This window comes from Eptatretus burgeri, chromosome 1 (genome assembly GCF_056783735.1).
Source record: "Eptatretus burgeri isolate ZD-2024b chromosome 1, Ebu_testis_v1, whole genome shotgun sequence".
Taxonomy (NCBI): domain Eukaryota; kingdom Metazoa; phylum Chordata; class Myxini; order Myxiniformes; family Myxinidae; genus Eptatretus; species Eptatretus burgeri.
This window is the reverse complement of record NC_140961.1, coordinates 139,319,310-139,340,423: the sequence shown is the minus strand read 5'-3', so window position 1 is coordinate 139,340,423 and position 21,114 is coordinate 139,319,310. Positions and strand designations below refer to the sequence as shown.

At 39.5% G+C, this 21,114-nt stretch overlaps 1 protein-coding gene across 11 annotated transcripts in view; it reads right to left on the bottom strand.

Moving 5' to 3' along the window:
* The window catches only part of CCHCR1 (coiled-coil alpha-helical rod protein 1), an 89,848-nt gene that overhangs the window by 10,391 nt on the left and 58,343 nt on the right, over positions 1 to 21,114 (bottom strand). For all 11 annotated transcript variants that reach the window (XM_085845103.1, XM_085845076.1, XM_085845110.1 and 8 more), the window contains 6 exons: positions 19,006 to 19,116; positions 16,480 to 16,586; positions 14,215 to 14,327; positions 13,676 to 13,772; positions 12,784 to 12,896; positions 12,421 to 12,555 (listed from right to left, as the gene is read on the bottom strand). In XM_085845103.1, the coding sequence (XP_085701229.1) occupies positions 12,421 to 12,555; positions 12,784 to 12,896; positions 13,676 to 13,772; positions 14,215 to 14,327; positions 16,480 to 16,586; positions 19,006 to 19,116 (676 nt within the window). The remainder of the gene's footprint in view (positions 1 to 12,420; positions 12,556 to 12,783; positions 12,897 to 13,675; positions 13,773 to 14,214; positions 14,328 to 16,479; positions 16,587 to 19,005; positions 19,117 to 21,114) is intronic.

Genomic DNA, 21,114 nt, shown 5'->3' with positions numbered 1-21,114 from the left:
GGAAGTGGAGGGGAGGAAGCGAGGAAGTGGAGGGAGAGCGAGAGGAAGTGGAGGGGAGCAGCGAGAGTGGAGGGGGAGAGCGAGGAAGTGGAGGGCGGAGAGCGAGGAAGTGGAGGCGGAGAGCGAGGAAGTGGAGGGCGGAGAGCGAGGAAGTAGAGGGGGAGGAGCGAGGAAGTAGAGGGGGAGAGCGAGGAAGTGGAGGGGGAGAGCGAGGAAGTGGAGGGGGGAGAGCGAGGGAGTGGGGGGGAACGCAAGGCCTCACCAAATGTCGCTATACACTGCGGGAGGGATTGAGGAGGATGGGGGAGAGAGGGTGTAGTGGGGAGGGAAAGGGGTTGTTCTGGACACCATTCGTTTTGACTTGTTACCTTCGCAAACTTTGTTGTGAAGGTTATGTTTTGATCGCTGTGTATTTATTTATTTATTTGTGAATATGTGTGTTTGTTTGTTTGTTATTCACATAACTCCAAAAGTATTGAACTGAATCGCAGCAAATTTGGTGGGATGATTGGTTATTATCCGAGGACCATTTGATTAGATTTTGGGAGTGATCGGGTCAAAGGTCAAGGTCATGAAAAGGTAAAAATCGTCTTTTTACCATAGCACGGTCAATTTGTATCCAATTTGCATGCAACTAATGCCAAAATGTTCAGAATTCAATGCCCCATCTTGTGATATGTGACATGACACAATGACGTAATAACCCTTATTCGCGGTTGGGAGTCAAAGGTCAGGGGGGGGGGTCACGACATTACAAAATGTGCGGTTTTAGTCATAACACGGTCAATTCTTATCCGATTTGCATGAAACCAACACCAAAATGTTGACTGTTCTGTTCCCCACACTCTTATACCAATTACAAAATTAAGAGTACAAAGGTCAAGGTCGAGGTCATGAAAAGGTCAAAATCGTCATTTTGCCATAGTGCGGTCGATTTTTATCCAATTTGCATGCAACCAATGCCAAAATGTTGTGAATTCAATGCCCAATCTTGTGATATACGATATGACAGGAAATTTAATGTTTTTAAGCCATCATAACACATGAGATGGCAGATGTGGTATGGGATTAAATACCCTCACAATCAACGGTTTCTGGGGGGGGAGGGGACAAAATGTATCATTGGCGAAGGGATGCGCTCCACTGAGTGCCCGTTCTCGTATACCGATGATTCAATGTGGACAAACAGACTGTAATGCACTTTTCATCAGTGCCAACTTGTTCGAACTTTTCCATCAATCATTTTGTTCCATTTACTTTTCCAACGAATGGCAGTAATGTCGGTGTGCTTTTTAGCTCGCCTGTTCGAACAACAGAGAGCCATAGCGATACCCCCGGCGTGAGCGTGAAAATGTTAAAGTTTTTCGTGCAAGTTATTTCCTTTCTAATGTTTTTATCGACCACACTATTTTTACTGATTACAATATACAAATACATATATTGCTTTAAAATTATTTGGATCAGACTTCACTGCAATGCTTTATAAAAAATATTATTAGACTAGTCTTTTAAAAACGATAAATGTATAAACAGGCGAGCATTGGGTGGCTTTGACACCAACTCTCTGGTTTATCTAGTTTCCAACCACTCATTTTTCCCCACATTATTATCGGGCTCTTGTACCGCCTGCTCGAGGGACAAGTAGAGAGTAAGACTTTATCGGAAGGGTGGACAACGCTTCCCTACCTGGCAGCTCGCGATTTACGCCATTGTGGAAATGACTCATGGGCTTGAGTTTCACTGGAGTTCAACTAAAGATCACTGGAGTTATACCGCATCCGCAGCCCCATCTTCAGCGACACATTTCCTCTGTTGACTCAGAGTTCCGTACCACGTATCTATTCGTAGCCCTTTCCTCAACAGCGCTTTGCTCTCTCCACCACGCAGAGCTTGGTACCAGGTGTCTTGTTCACGACCCTATCTTCAGTGAGTCTTTGGTCCTTTCAACCGCGGGACTATCATCGAACCGCTTTTTAGTGAGCAGCTCATTCTCATTTATGACACCCGAGTCAATGAGTGGATCATATTATTTCATGCACACGACACCAAATTGACCCACGAGTGATACACCATGTCTTGCTTCTTATTGAATTTGCGACTATTCACCCACACTCAAGCTTAACAGTGCTCAGACCGGGCGAAGTCATCGATGTTTAGCGGTGAGTAGAAGTTGATAACTCGATTTGCTATTAGACTATTATACAGTGTATGACTTGGTAAAGTTTGTCAAGGCTAAATGCTAATTGCAAATGTAGAGTAGAGTAAAACAGTGAAAAGTTAAGTACTAATGTTGGAGTTGGATTTTAGTTGTGGAAAGATCATGGGTCAGGGAATATCTCGTTGCTTCTTGCTTATGGAGGCATCTTGTGTTAAAGAGCAGTTTCTGGCTCCGTCTGGTTATATAGAAAGGTCTCATTATGAGCGGTTTCCAAGAGGGAGGGGCTTTTGGGAATGATTTTAAGTCTATGTAAATGGAAAGGTAGAGTGGGGGTGTTGGAGGATGGAGGGGTATCAAGAGAAGAGCCAGTCTCACTTAAGGCCCTGTCACACCTTGACGATTTAGCCAACGTATGCCAGACATGTGCAAAATTGGGCTAAAACGCCGGCACACGTCGAATTTGTTATGGGTAAGTTTGTATACGTTAAGAGCACGCTGGCATACGTCGTATTACGCTGGCATACGTCGTAGTTCGCCTAGCTGTTAGACAAATTTTCCATGCTTCAAATTTCCCGACGTATGCTAGCGTATGACTCACACGTTCCGCATAATGCTGGCCATAAGTTGTAGGCACGTTACGCGATCGTTGACACACCGACACACGTTACTTGTAAGTTACTCATAAGTCGAAACACGTCGAGGTAATGTTTAGCATACCCGAAACTTATTTATAACCTATGAGTAACGTGTTGTAGGCAAGTTACGCGATCGTTGACACACGTCGACACACGTTACTTGTAAGGTACTCATAAGTCGAAACACGTCAATGTAATGGTTAGCGTCAGTGTTCCAGACTCCCTGGTTTTTTATTTTTATTTTTTTAATTTTCTTTTCGGTATGACGGTCATGTTGACACTTCGATTTCTAGTGCGGTTATAATATAATATAATTAAAAGGCTGCCGCTCAACGATTTAAATCAAAACCGTCATACCGAAGAAAAAATAAACAAATGTCACCCTCAGGGTGACCCGTATCTTGCCAAAAGGTGACCAGGTGTGACTTCTTTACGGTCACACTGAGGTGAACAGAGCTGCTATCCACCAGGAGCGACTCCTGAGGAATATCTGCCAATGAGAGATTCCGATGAGAATCGTTCTACAGAGTAACCATGAAAAATATGCTTTTGCCTCATAATGTCACCAAATGACATCATAATGTCTCAAGCTTGACATATCTAGAAAGCACTCATCGAGGTGTTAAATTTAAGGTACTACACGATATGGTTCCTAAAACATGAAAATTTGACCTTGCGGTCAAATATGTTTGACCTCAGGCGCTAACCATGAAGGTCAAGGCCAATCGCCACCAAAAATTAATCAGCTGAGCGCCAGACCATGAACTATATTCCCATGAAGTTTGAAGACGATCCGATCAATATTACTCAAAAAATAAGGGTTTCGTCGACTCCCCTGATTTGCGACAAAGTGACCTTGACCTTTGACCTTGACCTTCAAAATTTTATGCGCTGAAAGGGACCTCTATAGACCTCTGATATGCGAAGTTACAAAAAATTCCAATGACAACTGTGCTCTGCAGAGTGATTTATACGTGATTACAGACCAAAACAAAAAACAAAAAAAAAAACATATGAAGGTCAAGGACAATCGCCACCAAAAACTAGAGGGGTAGCACTCGGGAGAGTGCAAAACCTCCGCCGCCAATACTGCTGGGTCACTCAAGTGAACCTTATATCTTATTCATTAAATATGATGTCAACAGTGCTGACACAGTTATAGTTCTTTTCTCCAACATTTTTTTTGGAAAATGGGGGGGTTGGAAATCACTGAAAACATGTAAAAATGCAAAAAAAAAAAAAAAAAAAAAATCGAAATTTTGTTTAAAAAAAGTTGCAAAATTATTTTTTTCTCCAACTATTTTTTTGGGGGGGGGGTTGGAAATCACTTAAAACATGTAGAAATGCAAAAAAAATCCCTTTTTGGGGGGGTAACAATTTTTTGGGGGGGAGGGTTGGAAATCACTTAAAACATGTAAAAATGCAAAAAAAAAAAAATTCTCAAAACTTTTTTTTTGGGGGGGGGGGGTTGGAAATCACTTAAAATATGTAGAAATGCAAAAAAAAAATTCTTTTTTTTTGGGTTGGGGTAACAATTTTTGGGGGGGTTGGAAATCACTTAAAACATAGAAATGCAAAAAAAAATTTCTAACAATTATTTTTGGGAGGGGGTAACAATTTTTTTGGGGGGGGGTTGGAAATCACTGAAAACATGTAGAAATGCAAAAAAAATTCTCTATTTTTTTGGGGGGGGGGTAAAAAAAATTGGGGGGGTTGGAAATCACTTAAAACATGTAGAAATGCAAAAAAATAAAACAATTTTCTCAAACAATTTTTTTTGGGGGGGTTGGAAATCACTTAAAATATGTAGAAATGCAAAAAAAAAATTCTTTTTTTTTTGGGTGGGGGTAACAATTTTTTTGGGGGGTTGGAAATCACTTAAAACATGTAGAAATGCAAAAAAAATTTCTCTAACAATTTTTTTTTTGGGGGGGGGGGGGGTTGGAAATCACTGAAAACATGTAAAAATGCAAAAAAAAAAAAAAAAAAAAATAATCGAAATTTTGTTTAAAAAAAGTTGCAAATTTTTTTTCTCCAACTATTTTTTGGGGGGTTGGTAATCATTTAAAACATGTAGAAATGCAAAAAAATCCCTTTTTTGGGGGGGTAACAATTTTTGGGGGTTGGAAATCACTTAAAACATGTAAAAATGCAAAAAAATTCTCTATTTTTTTTGGGGGGGGGTAAAAACATTTGGGGGGTTGGAAATTCACTTAAAACATGTAGAAATGCAAAAAATATTTCTCTATTTTTTGGGAGGGCGGTAAAAAATTTGGGGGGTTGGAAATCACTTAAAACATGTAGAAATGCAAAAAAGTTTTTTTCTTTTTTTTGGGGCGGTAACAATTTTTTTGGGGGGGGGTTGGAAATCACTTAAAACATGTAAAAATGCAAAAAAATTAAAAAAATTTCTCATACAATTTTTTTGGGGGGGTTGGAAATCACTTAAAATATGTAGAAATGCAAAAAAAAAAATTCTCTTAACAATTTTTTTTGGGGGGGATAACAATTTTTTTTGGGTGGGGGTTGGAAATCACTTAAAATATGTAGAAATGCAAAAAAAAAATTTTTTTTCTCGAACAATTTTTTGGGGGGGGTAACAATTTTTTTGGGGGGGTTGGAAATCACTTAAAACATGTAGAAATGCAAAAAAATCCCCTTTTGTGGGGGGGCTAACAATTTTTTGGGGGTGGGTTGGACATCAGTTAAAACATGTAAAAATGCAAAAAAACAAAAAAATATATCTCAAACAATTTTTTGGGGGGTTGTAAATCACTTAAAATATGTAGAAATGCAAAAAAAAAAATTCCCCCTTTTGGGAGGGGGGCTAACAATTTGTTTTGGGGTGGGATGGAAATCACTTAAAACATGTAAAAATGCAAAAAAATAAAAATAATTCTCAAACAATTTTTTGGGGGGTTGGAAATCACTTAAAATATGTAGAAATGCAAAAAAAAAATAAAGATTTCTCTAACAATTTATTTTGGGGGGTTGGAAATCACTTAAAACATAGAAATGCAAAAAAAAAATTCTCTATTTTTTTGGGTGAGGGTAATTTTTTGGGGGGGGTTGGAAATCACTTAAAACGTAGAAATGCAAAAAAAAAAAATTTCTCAAACTATTTTTGGGGGGGGGGGTTGGAAATCACTTAAAATATGTAGAAATGCAAAAAAAAAAAATTTTCTCCAACAATTTTTTTTGGGGAGGGGGTAACAATTTTTTGGGCGGGGTTGGAAATCACTTAAAACATGTAGAAATGCAAAAAAAAAATTTCTCTAAAATATTTTTGGGGGCGGGGTAACAATTTTTGGGGGGGTTGGAAATCACTTAAAATATGTAGAAATGCAAAAAAAAAAATTCCCCCCACTTTTTGGGGGGGGGTGCAAATCACTTAAAACATGTAAAAATGCAAAAAAAATAAAGATTTCTCAAACAATTTATTTTGGGGGGGGTTGGAAATCACTTAAAACATGTAGAAATGCAAAAAAAAATCCCTTTTTGGGGGGGGGGGTAACAATTTTTTGGGGGGGAGGGTTGGAAATCACTTAAAATATGTAGAAATGCAAAAAAAAATTCTTTTTTTTTGGGTGGGGGTAACAATTTTTTTTGGGGGGGTTGGAAATCACTTAAAACATAGAAATGCAAAAAAAAAATTTCTAACAATTATTTTTGGGAGGGGGTAACAATTTTTTGGGGGGGTTGGAAATCACTGAAAACATGTAGACATTCAAAAAAAAAATTCTCTTTTTGGGGAGGGGTAAAAAAAATTTGGGGGGGTTGGAAATCACTTAAAACATGTAGAAATGCAAAAAAATAAAACAATTTTCTCAAACAATTTTTTGGGGGGGTTGGAAATCACTTAAAATATGTAGAAATGCAAAAAAAATCTTTTTTTTTGGGTGGGGGTAACAATTTTTTGGGGGTTGGAAATCACTTAAAACATGTAGAAATGCAAAAAAATTTCTCTAACAATTTTTTTTGGGGGGAGGGTTGGAAATCACTGAAAACATGTAAAAATGCAAAAAATCCCCTTTTTGTGGGGGGTAACAATTTTTTGGGGGGGGGGGTTGGAAATCACTGAAAACATGTAAAAATGCAAAAAATCCCTTTTTTGGGGGGGGGTAACAATTTTTTTTGGGGGGGGTTGAAAATCACTTAAAACATGTAAAAATGCAAAAAAATTCTCTATTTTTGAGGGGGTAAAAAAATTGGGGGGTTGGAAATTCACTTAAAACATGTAGAAATGCAAAAAAAAAACTCTATTTTTTGGGGGCGGTAAAAAAATTGGTGGGGGGTTGGAAATCACTTAAAACATGTAGAAATGCAAAAAAATTAAAAAAATTTCTCAAACAATTTTTTTGGGGGGGTTGGAAATCACTTAAAATATGTAGAAATGCAAAAAAAATAATTCTCTTAACAATTTTTTGGGGGGGGGTAACAATATTTTTGGGTGGGGGTTGGAAATCACTTAAAATATGTAGAAATGCAAAAAAACAAACATTTTTTCTCGAACAATTTTTTTTGGGGGGGGGGTAACAATGTTTTGGGGGGGTTGGAAATCACTTAAAACATGTAAAAATGCAAAAAAAAAAATTCTCTAACAATTTTTTTTTGGGGGGGGTAACAATTTTTTTGGGGGGGGGGTTGGAAATCACTTAAAACATGTAGAAATGCAAAAAAAATCCCCTTTTTGTGGGGGGGGCTAACAATTTTTTGGGGGTGGGTTGGACATCAGTTAAAACATGTAAAAATGCAAAAAAATATATATATATATCTCAAACAATTTTTTGGGGGGTTGTAAATCACTTAAAATATGTAGAAATGCAAAAAAAAAAAAATTCCCCCTTTTGGGAGGGGGGCTAACATTTTTTTTTGGGGTGGGATGGAAATCACTTAAAACATGTAAAAATGCAAAAAAATAAAAATAATTCTCTAACAATTTATTTTGGGGGGTTGGAAATCACTTAAAACGTAGAAATGCAAAAAAAAATTCTGTATTTTTTTTGGGTGAGGGTAATTTTTTTTGGGGGGGGGTTGGAAATCACTTAAAACATGGAGAAATGCAAAAAAAACATTTTCTCAAACTATTTTTTTTTGGGGGGGTTGGAAATCACTTAAAATATGTAGAAATGCAAAAAAAAAAAAATTTTCTCTAACAATTTTTTTTGGGGAGGGGGTAACAATTTTTTTGTGGGGGGGTTGGAAATCACTTAAAATATGTAGAAATGCAAAAAAAAAATTCCCCCCACTTTTTGGGGGGGTTGCAAATCACTTAAAACATGTAAAAATGCAAAAAAAATAAAGATTTCTCAAACTATTTATTTTGGGGGGGGTTGGAAATCACTTAAAACATGTAGAAATGCAAACAAAAAAAAAATCCCCTTTTTGTGGGGGGGCAAACAATTTTTTTGGGGTGGGTTGGACATCAGTTAAAACATGTAAAAATGCAAAAAAATAAAAATATATATATCTCAAACAATTTTTTTGGGGGGGTTGTAAATCACTTAAAATATGTAGAAATGCAAAAAAAAAAATTCCCCTTTTTGGGAGGGGGCTAACAATTTTTTTTGGGGTGGGATGGAAATCACTTAAAACATGTAAAAATGCAAAAAAATAAAAATAATTCTCAAACAATTTTTTTTGGGGGGGGGGGGTTGGAAATCACTTAAAATATGTAGAAATGCAAAAAAAAAATAAAGATTTCTCTAACAATTTATTTTGGGGGGTTGGAAATCACTTAAAACATATAGAAATGCAAAAAAAAATTCTCTTTTTTTGGGTGAGGGTAATTTTTTGGGGGGGGTTGGAAATCACTTAAAACATGTAGAAATGCAAAAAAAAAAAATTTTTTTCTCAAACAATTTTTTTGGGGGGGGGGTTGAAATCACTTAAAATATGTAGAAATGCAAAAAAAATTTTCTCGAACAATTTTTTTGGGGAGGGGTAACAATTTTTTTTTGGGGGGTTGGAAATCACTTAAAACATGTAGAAATGCAAAAAAAATTTTCTCTAAATTTTTTTGGGGGGGTAACAATTTTTTGGGGGTTGGAAATCACTTAAAACATGTAGAAATGCAAAAAAAAAAATCAATTTTTTTGGGGGGTGACAATTTTTTTGGGGGGGGTTCGAAATTACTTAAAACATGTAGAAATGCAAAAAAACATAATTTTTCTCTAACAATTTTTTTTGGGGGGGGGTAACAATTTTTTTTGGGGGGTTGTAAATTACTTAAAACATGTAAAAATGCAAAAAAATAAAATAAAATTCTCAAACAATTTTTATTTGGGGGAGGGGGTTGGAAATCACTTAAAACATATAGAAATGCAAAAAAATAATTTCTCTAACAATTTTTTTTTGGGGGGGGGTTGGAAATCACTTAAAACATGTAGAAATGCAAAAAAAAATTCTCTCATTTTTTTGGGGGGGGAGTTGGAAATCACTTAAAAACATGTAGAAATGCAAAAAAAAATTCTTTTGGGGGGGGCATAACAATTTTTTTTGGGGGGGGTTGGACATCACTTAAAATATGTAGAAATGCAAAAAAAAAAAAATTTGGGGGGTAACAATTTTTTGGGGGGATTGGATATCACTTAAAACATGTAGAAATGAAAAAAAACAAATTTTTTTCTCTAACAATTTTTTTGGGGGGGGGGTTGGAAATCACTTAAAACATGTAGAAATGCAAAGAAATAAAAAGATTTCTCAAACAATTTTTATTTGGGGGAGGGGGGGGTTGGAAATCACTTAAAACATGTAGAAATGCAAAAAAAATTCTCTATTTTGGGGGGCGGGGGTAAAAAAAATTGGGGGAGGGTGTTGGAAATCACTTAAAACATGTAGAAATGCAAAAAAAAAATTCTCTAATTTTTTTGGGGGGTAACAATTTTTTGGAGAGGGGGGTAACAATTGTTTTTTGGGGGGGTTTGAAATCATTTAAAACATGTAGAAATGCAAAAAAAAATTCTCTATTTTGGGGGGGGGGGCGGGGGTAAAAAAAAATTGGGGGAGGGTGTTGGAAATCACTTAAAACATGTAGAAATGCTAAAAAAAAAAAAAATTCTCTAAATTTTTTTTGGGGGGGGGGGCAACAACAAAGTCCAAAATTTAATGGCATGATCCTTGGACCATACCTAACCCCCCGCCACCAAGTTTCGTCGAAATCCGTCAGAGTTTTTCCGTAATACTGTTCACAAACAAACAAACAGAAAGGGGTGAAAACAGTCACCTCCATCCATCTTTGAAGATGGCGGAGGTTAATTAATCAGCTGAGCGCCAGACCATGCACGATATTCTCATGAAGTTTGAAGACGATCCGATCAAAATTACTCAAAAAATAAGGGTTTCGTCGACTCCCCTGATTTGCGACAGTGACCTTGACCTTCAAAAATTTGTGCACTGAAAGGGACCTCTATAGGCCTCTGATATGCGAAGTTACAAAAATTTCCAATGATAACTGTGCTCTGCAGAATTTTTTATACGTGATTACAGACCAAAAATAAATAATTAAATAAATAAATAAAAAACAGACAAGCTGACTTACATATCTTGCAAAAACTTTGTTTTGGCAAGATAAAAAACAAAAACCAGGGAGTCTGGAACACTGACTCGAACCATTAGCTTGACGCGTTTCGACTTATGAGTAACGTACGTCGACGTGTGTCAACGATCGCGTAGCGTGCCGACAACTTATGCCAGCGTATGCGGAATGTGTGTCATACGCCGAGTACGTCGAGAAATTTTCAACATGCTGAAAATTTATCGACGTATACCAGCGTACTACGACGTATGCCAGCATGCTCTTAACGTATACAAAACTTACCCATAACGTATTCGACGTGTGCCAGCTTGGTTCAGCAAATTTTTCATACGTCGGCATACGCTGGCTAAAACGTCAAGGTGTGACAGCGGATTCACACTTTGATGTCTAGTGCGGTTATGATTTGAATCGTCGAGCCGCAGCCTATTAATAGCCTACGCCACGTGATCGTCGGCGATACGCTGCCGAGCGCTATGCATAAGTTAGACTATCGTTGGGCATAGGTTGTGAACGCCGACAACACGCTCAGCATTTGTTGGTATAAGTTATCTATATGTGATTAAAACGTTCTGTGTACGTTACTAATACGTTATGCATACGTCCAACACGTTGTTATATGCCCAAAATTTTTTTTAAAACATCAATAGTTCAGCGTACGCCAGCGTTTTACATACATTTTGATACGTTGCCATACGCTGGCTAAAACGTCAAGGTGTAACAGCGGCTTTAGATTTGACTCAACCTGACTGCCGGTTGGACATTGATTGATCAAATAATATTGGGTTTTGTGACAATTCCATTGAGCGATTATTCTTCCAGTGTACTCTGGTATTTTTTCACAAATTTCATCCAAGTCCTGGCCATTTTGGGGTTCTTTGGCCGCTTGTGAAACAGAAAGCCTTTGTTGTTTGTGTTGCTGCAAAGCGATGGGAAGGACATACTTGGGGCTTGTTGATGCACAGGGCAAGTTTAAAGTGTCGACATTTTCCATTCATCACACTTGGATGGAGGGGGTGTGGGAGTTGCGTGGACTGTGAATGACATTATAAATACATATTTTTGGGGTTTCGTTCCAGAGCCACAAAATAAATATTAGATTTTTGCATCTCTTGGCGAAAGGAGAAGCGTGTGTGTGTGTGTGCGTGTGCGTGTGCGTGTGCGTGTGTTCTTTCCACTGCTGCTGCTAGTTAATTACATGAACAGATAATATAATGGTACGAACCTGACTCCTCTCATCCACGGATATTTCTTGTATTCGTGTATTTCAGTGAGTCTGATTTGCATTCAGGAACTGAACAATTATGGTTGTTGTTTCGCATGCAGCCTGTGTCTGTTGATTGCATCATTTTTTTTTCTTTTTCTGGAAGCATTGCTGTTTTCCCTGATGCAGTACCCATTTTGCTGACCTTGGAAGGATGACAGGCTGTGTTAACCCACCCGGTGTTATTTCAACGGCACGACAGAGGCTCAAATTCAAGACCCTAAGAGGTTAAGCTAGCCACCTTAACTGCTAAGCCAAAACCAGGCTTTACAATTGTGGTGAACAGTTTTGAAATTGCCACTCTTTTGTGTAAATCCTTAAAACTATGTTTAAAAGACCATTTAAATCACAAATTTCACACTATTAACGGCAGGTTAAAAGTGCCTGGTGAGCATAAGCGAGTCATTGTTTACACACACTCGGCGCATGCTCAATAGTCCTCATTTTAGCGTTCATACATCACTTCGAAAGTTACGTATTCCTCTAATATCAAACAAAAGTTTAGCGTAAACAACTAAACATAGGTATAAGCATTTTGGTTCCACTTTGAACATCATTTTAGAAAAATGCTTTTTCTAATTTTAATAAAGTGCTTAAAAGTTTTTGTTGAGCTATTCATACATTACCAATTTAAGTGAGATGAACAAATAAAATAGGAAGGCGGGTAGGTAAGTTGGAAAGGTGAGGTTTGGAAGAGAGGGTATCCAGTGAATATAAGGGTAGTAGCAAACATTTTTCTACGTTTCTGTACATAATATGGAGATGATGCTTTGACCTGCAGCATATTTGATATGTGTCACCCTGTTGTATGTGCCGCATGCCCACTCACCCTGCTGTGCACTTTGCAGTTCCTTCTGTGCCTCTTTCAACTTCCAAGTGAGTGCGTCAGCCTCTTTCTGTGTCTCATCCGCTCTTCGGCCTTCGGTGACTGCTTTGGTTTTCACTTCATGCAGTTCTTCTTCGGCTGGAAGTGCCACAAAATATCAAAGCGTCGTCTCACAAATCCATCCAAAACTTACTGTATCAAACATTTAATACAAAAAATTTCAGATTCAAGAAGGTATTATTAGGTTCATTTCAAAGCCCACATCGATTCAATCCAGCAGCTGAAAATCGTCAATTTCTTAAGCTAAGTACTGTAATCAAATCATATCTTCCTGATCACGACGACTTGCACTTGCACCTGCCTTACCATCCTGCCGTGCCCGTGCGATTCTGCTCTCGATGGCAGCAGCATCACGTTTCATCCGGGTGGCAAGGTGCTCTCGCTCACCCAAGAGGTTTTGCAGTTCAGCACGACTCACCCTGATGGAGGAAGATGGGTAAAATGCATGAAAGAATAATAATTATAAAAATGTTAAATACCCCGATAAATTACAGGACAAATAAAGTCGCTTTATCACATCCACAAATCCAAAGTTCCTTCTTTTGTTTTTTTTTTGTTTGTTTGTTTTTCTTTCACGAACAGCTCGTGGAAGATCAAGAACGCTGAACAGATCAGGAGACAACAGAACGAAGGTAACATTGGAGAGAGGGGGAAACACCAACATCAAGGTTGAAGGACAAAATAGAGTCAGACTAGGACAAATATTGAGTGTGGGGAGGAATGAGGGGTAGGGAAGGACACACGGTGGACAAGATGGACACAGAAGGAAACTCTCAGGAAGGAAAACTGGAATTTTGAAAGGAGGAGGAATTGGAGACTTAACGGGGGTAGAAAAGATCATGGATTTGGATTGGGGATGATCTGAGAGATGGTGGTCAACAGCGGTCTTGAAGACCTGGAGGGAAGAATGGGATTTAAGAGAATGTGGAAGTTGGTTCGACAAGTGGGAGAAAAAGAGGAACGAATGAGTGGAGGTCTGCCTCATTTATTGAGAATTTCCTGCAACAGTTCACCAAACCTCGAAGAGAAACTGGATGTTCATCCAACGTGAAGTTAATGCTTAGAATCTTTAGAAATTATACTCGTTTGCTCACTACTTCATTTCCTTCTGGATTTGTGTACGACACAACCATCCTTGTCTTATTTAGTTCCTCCATAAACCATACATTACACCCATATTGAAAAAAGAAAAAACAACCTCTCCATATCTCCATCGTCCTCATCGATGTGTGCATGACTCTTCAGACGCGATTGAACCTCGAGCTTCACGAATGCCTCTCTCCTCGCAAACAAACCTGCAAACAGCAGACATCCCACTGTACACCTATTGGCATATACAAGCACACTGGAAACCACTAATCATTACTTCCACCACCAAAGGTGAAAGAGGTGATGTTTTCACCCCTCTCTGTCTGTCTGTTTGTCTGTGTGCAGGATATCTCAAAAAGCTGTGGACGGATCCGGATGAAATTTGATGGGAAGGTTCGGTGTGTGACAAGGACGAATTGATTCGATTTTGGTGAAGATCCGGATCCGACTACTAGAATTTTTTAGTGATTCTTCACCATTGAGAGATAGGGTCAAAAATGATATATAGCACGATGTATCAAAAATGTATTGGGCCTGATATGTTCTGTGGATCAGGCGTTACGTGGTGGAGGTATGCGCTCTACCGAGTGCCCTTCTGGTTTAAAGTTAGTAATCGTTTTGCTGATGCACCCGCCATAAGCACTGCACCTTGAAGAATTCCCAAGCGTGATCCAGCAAAGGCGACGCGACTCTGCAAACCAGCTAGGTGCTCCAAGGCGATCCCCAGGGCCTCTTCCTTGCCCACGATGACCTGATGCGAGCTGAGAGAAGAAGAGGGAAGAAGAAAGAAGAGGGAAGAAGAAAGAAGAGGGAAGAAGAAAGAAGAGGGAAGAAGAAAGAAGAGGGAAGAAGAAAGAAGAGGGAAGAAGAAAGAAGAGGGAAGAAGAAAGAAGAGGGAAGAAGAAGAAAGAAGAAGAAAGAAAAGGGAAGAAGAAGAAGAAGAAGAAGAAGAAGAAGAAGAAAGAAGAGGGAAGAAGAAGAAGAAGAAGAAGAAGAAGAGGAAGAAGAGGAGTACCAGTCCATTCATCGACATTTTATGGCACAGATTTTTTTCTCCCATCAACATCTCTGAAAACACCTGATCATACAATGATTTATCAAGTATGTCACAAAACTCTTATTAATAAGCATGATGCACGCTGCGATCACTTAAATTATAATAAATTATTATCTGCTCTCACATCCATGGCTCACCTGGGGCTGCCCAAGTGGTTACAGATTAGAAATGATCACAATTCAAACATTGGGTTGGCCTTTTGCTGTTCCCATCCCCATACATGGCTCATAATGCTGGGATCCCAGGTTCAAATCCCTTATGCTGTGATACAGTTGGCCTTTATCAACCAATATCCGAGCAATTTGTGATGTAAATTATCTAATAATGTCCAAGTCCAACATGAAATAAAGTTACAGATTTCTTCATAAGCTTGGCACTGGATGAGGAAGGAAGAGGGGGGGGGAGGATATTCCATTTCGCCATGGCAACAACAAGATGGCAAAGTTTTACAAACTATCAAGTGGGATAATCAACAGCAACAAGGTGACCAATCCCACAGTGAACAGCCACCTCAAACAAAGCCATCACTCATACTGACTCGGCCATGACGAATCGCTTGCTCTCACAAATAATTGAGAACCATGTTGCCAGGTTTCAAAATGAAACTTGGAATAGTGTTGGCAGGAATATTTCAGGTGGTGATGACGAGCATTTGACAATAAGAGGTCAGAAACAAAATTGCAAGGATAATTAGCTTCTTCTTCTCCTCCTTCTTCTTTTCCCATGATAAGAGGTAAGGTTCAGTGGTATCAAGCTCACCTGCAAACCAATTTCCTCCCTCAGTTCATCCACCCTCCTCAATCTTCACAAACCTGCAGCCTCTGTTGTTGTCTCTCTTTCAGTACCACCATCTTAAGGCAGTAAAGGTATGCCGGCGTTACACAGGACACCAGAACCTTCCCTTTCAATTTCCTTGAAATTTTTCTGTCCGCCATCAATCCTTCCACCCTCCTCCACACACCCACGTGAATCCTCCTTCGCATCTCTGCCATCCCCAGTCACTGATACCGCCCCTCACCCCCACCCACATACTCAAACCAATTTCCCCGCCTCATCTCCTTCCCCTCTCACCTGATATATACATGTCTTCAGCACTGTATATAAAACCTTACACTTCAGATTGCTTTCTGGAATCACTTTAAACTTTCGTGTTTTTTTTTTTTAGTACTTTAAAAACCTCCCCCGATGATGATTGCTCATCTATTAAAACAAGCCTGGTGTTGGCTTAACGGTTAAGGTGGCTGGCTTAAGATCTTCGAGTCTTTGGTTTGAGCCCCTGTCATGTCGTTGAAATAACACCACGTGGGTTGACTCAGCTTGTCATCCTTCTGAGGTCAGCAAGATGAGTACCAGCTTACTGGTAGCAGGGGCACTATAGCCTGACGTTGGCTTAGTTAAGGTGGTGACTTGGGATCCTAGGGTATCGAGTTCGAACCCCGTCCCGCTGAATTAACACCAGGGCGTTGACTCAGCCTATCATCCTTTTGAGGTCAGCGAAATGAGCACCAGAATACTGGTAATCGGGGCACTGCATCAACAACATCGCCGCATCCCTAACCAATGATACAACCAGCAGCCATAGGCTGCATACGAAACATCATCATCATCTATTAAAACATTGCGTAAAAACTTCCTCAGGCCGTCCCTCTTTATCTTTTCAATTAGTCTTCACATTATCTGCAAATCCCTCAAGAAGCAGTTGGGCTGTCTTTTGCTGTGCACATCACTTTCCAGGCCCATGAGATAACCATTCAGCATCTCTAGCGGTGGCAGGCACTGCCATCAATTGCAGCAGAACAGCAAAGCTGTGAATTAAGAGAAATGTTCCATTTGTTAAAGTTGCTGGATCGTGATACCGTTTGGCAAGGTCGCAGAGTCGCTGTAACGCACTCTCCGCCCTGCGCCTACACTCTTCCTCATGAACGACAGCTGCTTGTGTAACCGAGAGATCTGCACAGAGAGTCTGGGAGAGAAAACAACGATGCAGTCATGAGACTGCAAACCAGGAAGCAAAAGCATAAAGGTCAGCGATTTTAAAAAAAGGGATCTGAGAAAGTTATGATGTTGGATAATATAGAAACAATGGGCAGAGATTAAATGCATAAAGGAATGCAGGAAGGAGGGACTCATCAGAATCCAGGAAAGTAAAGCATGCGATTCATCGATAGTTAAATGCACATCTGATTACAATGACAAGACAAATTTTATGCGTCGGTTGTATCGTTAACTTGATGGGCACTCGGGAAAGCGCATACCTCCGCCAGGCTGAACGGGTTACGTTTTTATCCCACCGATAGGTTGGTCCGAAATCTAATCCACTTTCTCTAGTCACCGAACCAACTCGTATGCCTTGTGTTGGCTTACTGGTTATGGCGGTGGGCTTGGGATCCTAGGATCCAGAGCTCAAATCCCACTCTGCTGTTGAATTAATACCAGGTGGGGTTGACTCAGCCTGCCATCCTTCAGAGGTTATATATACATATACATATATATATATATATATACATATATATATATATATATATATACATATACATATATATATATATATACATATACATATATATATATATATATATATACACATATACATATATATATATATATATATATATATATATACATATACATATATATATATATATATATATATATATATATATATATATATATATATATACATATACATATATATATATATATATATATACATATACATATATATATACATATACATACATATACATATATATACATATATATATATATATATATATATATATATATATATATATATATATATATATATATATATATATATATATATATATATATATATATATATATATATATCTCTCTGCGATTGGTCACCACCACATTTCCGCAGGGCGCTCAAGGTCCGCCAACAACCCCCTTGTAAATCTACCAAAATCACAAATCACTGCTCACCTTCACTCTTTTATTCATCTTTTTTCCCTCCTTTGGAATAAACTCCCTCACTCTATTCAATCCCATTCTTCCCTCCAGGCCTTCAAAACAGCTGTTCACCACCACCTCTTATCATCCCCCATCCAAATCCTCGATCTTTTCTACCCCCGTTAATCCACCCAAGCCCACCGAACTTCAGATTCCCTGCTTTCCTTCCTGAAAGTCCCTGTAATGTCCATCTTGTATTCCCCATGTTCCCCGCCCCATCCCTCTCCCTTGCACAGATCTCCTAATGTCTCTGTTCCCCACTGTTTTGTCCTTCCCACTCCCGCCCCTCTTGTCTCATGCCCACCTTGCTGTGCATTGTGTGTTAGCTCTACGCGAGCCTCGACAAGGTATACAAAAAAAAAAATGTCAATAATAATGTCCGAGCCATTTTAGGATTTCTGTGTGGAATAAGGTAAGATTTAGTAATTTTTTTCAGCTTTTTTGGTTTTGTTACACTGCAAAGCAAATAAATACATATGTCGATGCAAAAAGATTTAATTTCAACAATTCTCTGGAAGAAATGGTGCATCATTTGAAAAAAAAAAAGTGCAAGGGTGCCAATATGTTTGGCCACGACTGTATGTGCATAAAATCTGGTGAAAATTAGTCAAAGGTCAATTGGTCAATTCCATCCAAAAAATATGTAAAACACCTATTAGGCAGCCATTAGAAAATGCATCAACCAAGTTTGTTTTGCACAACGTTACGTCAGGTAAAACACTTGATCCTTCAAATTTTCCAAATGACCAATATTGTTGTTACTACGGCAACTATTGTTTATTTGGAGTTTTGCGAGTATCGTGCTATGCGTGATATACATCAAAACATCCCACATGACACATATTTTTAATCACCAACGAGAGTTCTTCTTCTGAGCGTACGACATTGTCTAAAAGGTAAGCATGTGCCGCGCGTCACGATCCACGTCATCACTTTACGTTGAATTCCCATTTCGACCGATACACACTCCAGAAAAGTGCTTATTTGAGGTGAAACATCTCCGAACCCGTTGGCGATGGGTTCCCTGCTCGTCCTTCAGAAAGAAGACACATTACATAATGCAAAGCTCTGCCTGTGAAGCACAAAGATGGCAACTTGGAAGTGTACGGTATCTTATTCCGCGAAGGATCAAACCCAGACTAGCAAGATCGAGTCAGGCGTGCAACATCTGATCCACTGCGCCGTCCCAAAGATTAAATCACAACAATTATGTGGTCCAAACGAAAAACAGTCAACACATTTTATTTATTCAATCCAAAACACTTGTTTTACGTCCCACTGATTGAGGCAGGATGCTGATCAAGTGCTCACCTTAAGAATATCGATTGTTTTTTTTAATGCATAGTTTCAGCAAAGAGGAGATGTAAAAGAATGATGATTGTAAGAGATATTCAACAATTACAGACCTGCACTTTGGCTCCCAGCAGCTGAACCTGAGCATCTCGATCATTCAGGCTGATCTGCATCAGTTGCAACTCCTTTTGTACGCGATTGCATTCCACTTGCAGAGCTTGCTTCTAAAAGGGGAAATAAATAAATAAATAAATGCAAATAAAATTAACAATAATTTTTTTTTTAATCTCACTATTCTCTTCCATTACGACAAGCTCCACCTCCGTACCAATGGCGGGATTTCTGTTTACATGAACAGCTCTATCTCCCATTGTCCGTATTCTGTGCCAACCCTTCCAAACCCATGGAATACCGCTGGTGACAAATTCCTCTCTGCAGCAATCTAATGTTTGTCTGCGTGAAGTGCCGCCCATCTACTATTCCTCCACATATGCTTCTTTCGACCAATTGGCTGAGAGTGACACTGAAACAACCTCCCAGAGCACTGCAGATAAGCCCTTCTGTGATTCCATTGGTCTGACACAATCTGTGAAATTCACAACCCAGACCTCTGCTTATGAAATGTCCTCCTTCCTGGACATAACTTGTAATGACGAACTTTCCATCCAACATGTCTTGTTTCATCTCTGCCCCGTTTGGCTCCTCCGGCCATGTTGTCAATGTGCAAATCAATTTTGGTATTCACTGAAGCTGACTGCCATGGACTGTTATCTGCCCTGGCTCATAAAAAAAAAGGTTTGATCTTCCATGTCCACTGCTTCAAATATCGACTGCAGCTATCTTCTCTACCCTCCACAGCAGAGATGGGAAACCTAAGCTAATCAGTGGGTTTGACCCTTAAACAACCCCAAGGGTTGCAACACTCAATTTATAGCAATTAAAGGCCAAAATGATATTATATTTAAATATATATGACATTAAATAGTATTTTCTTGGCACATCCTCCTTCCTCGAGTAGTATAAACATGAAGAATGAAATAAAGAATTCAGCATGTCAATACAAAAGAAACAACATTTAAAAAATAATAAATATACTTGAGTGTTTACGTAATACCAGACTGGATGGTGAAATGATTATTACCTGACGGCCACTTTGAGTCTGGGAGGTCGGTGGTTCGAAACATGACCAAGTTCCATGGTAATGCTGCCCATGTTCGCGATCACCTTGTTTCTAGAGCTCAACCCTCACTCTCCTCGTCAAAATGTGTCGGGTTAGCACACGTGGAAAGTGCGGGGGAGGTGGGAACTTTGACCTTCGGGTTAAGCCTGTTGGACAGTTCCTCCTTCCAGTTCATGAAAGCAAAGGTTTCCGAACGAGATCTGTCGTGTCTTTCTCTTATCTTTTTGTCCCTGTGTGGCTGTTTACGTTTTCGTCTAATTTTCTGTGTTTAACCGTACCTTATGGTGGTGTATTCTCATCACTGTGGGTGTCTGGCCTCTATATATATATATATTGTTGCGGTTGAGGAAATTCGCAAACCACCATTCAGGTCCTGTAGGTGAGATATCTCTGTAAGTACATGTGTAGTTAGCCCCAAACCTGTTGTTTCGAGGGAATAAATGTGATTCATTCGGGCTGCGACCGTTTAAGATAGCCGTTTTTCTGTTCTATCTTTATTGTGAACCAACCACGTCTCAACCGCCATCACACAACAACCACCAACCGCAACGCCGCTTCACAACAACAACAACGCCAACAGCCACGACCTTTACCTTCACAACTCGCTCCCGCAAACATCGCATCACCGCCATTCCAAACGTCGCCATGGCCATGGACCAGCACTTTAAACCCTCCACCACCTTCACCTCTCCTTCTGCGGCCATTCCCGCACCGCTTGTGGGCACCGAGCGTCAGGCTGTCCTGGCCTCGTGCGGGACGCGCGCCGAGCCGCGGGTGCAAATAGCGGCCTTTCCGAAGAGAAGTCGGATCAGGAATGATACACGCCCACTTCTGATCCGTCCAATCAGCAAGCACGGGGCGGTTTGGCCCCGCCTCCAGGCGCGTCAGAGTAGAATCGATATATGCAAATTCGAGGATCAGGGGAGATTCACGCCCCTTTTTCTCCGTCCAATGGGCGAGCGTGGTCCACCCCCGAGCTCGTTCTGATCCAGAAATTTGCAGATGGGTTCTCCTACACCACTATAAAGCGCCGAGCACGGGG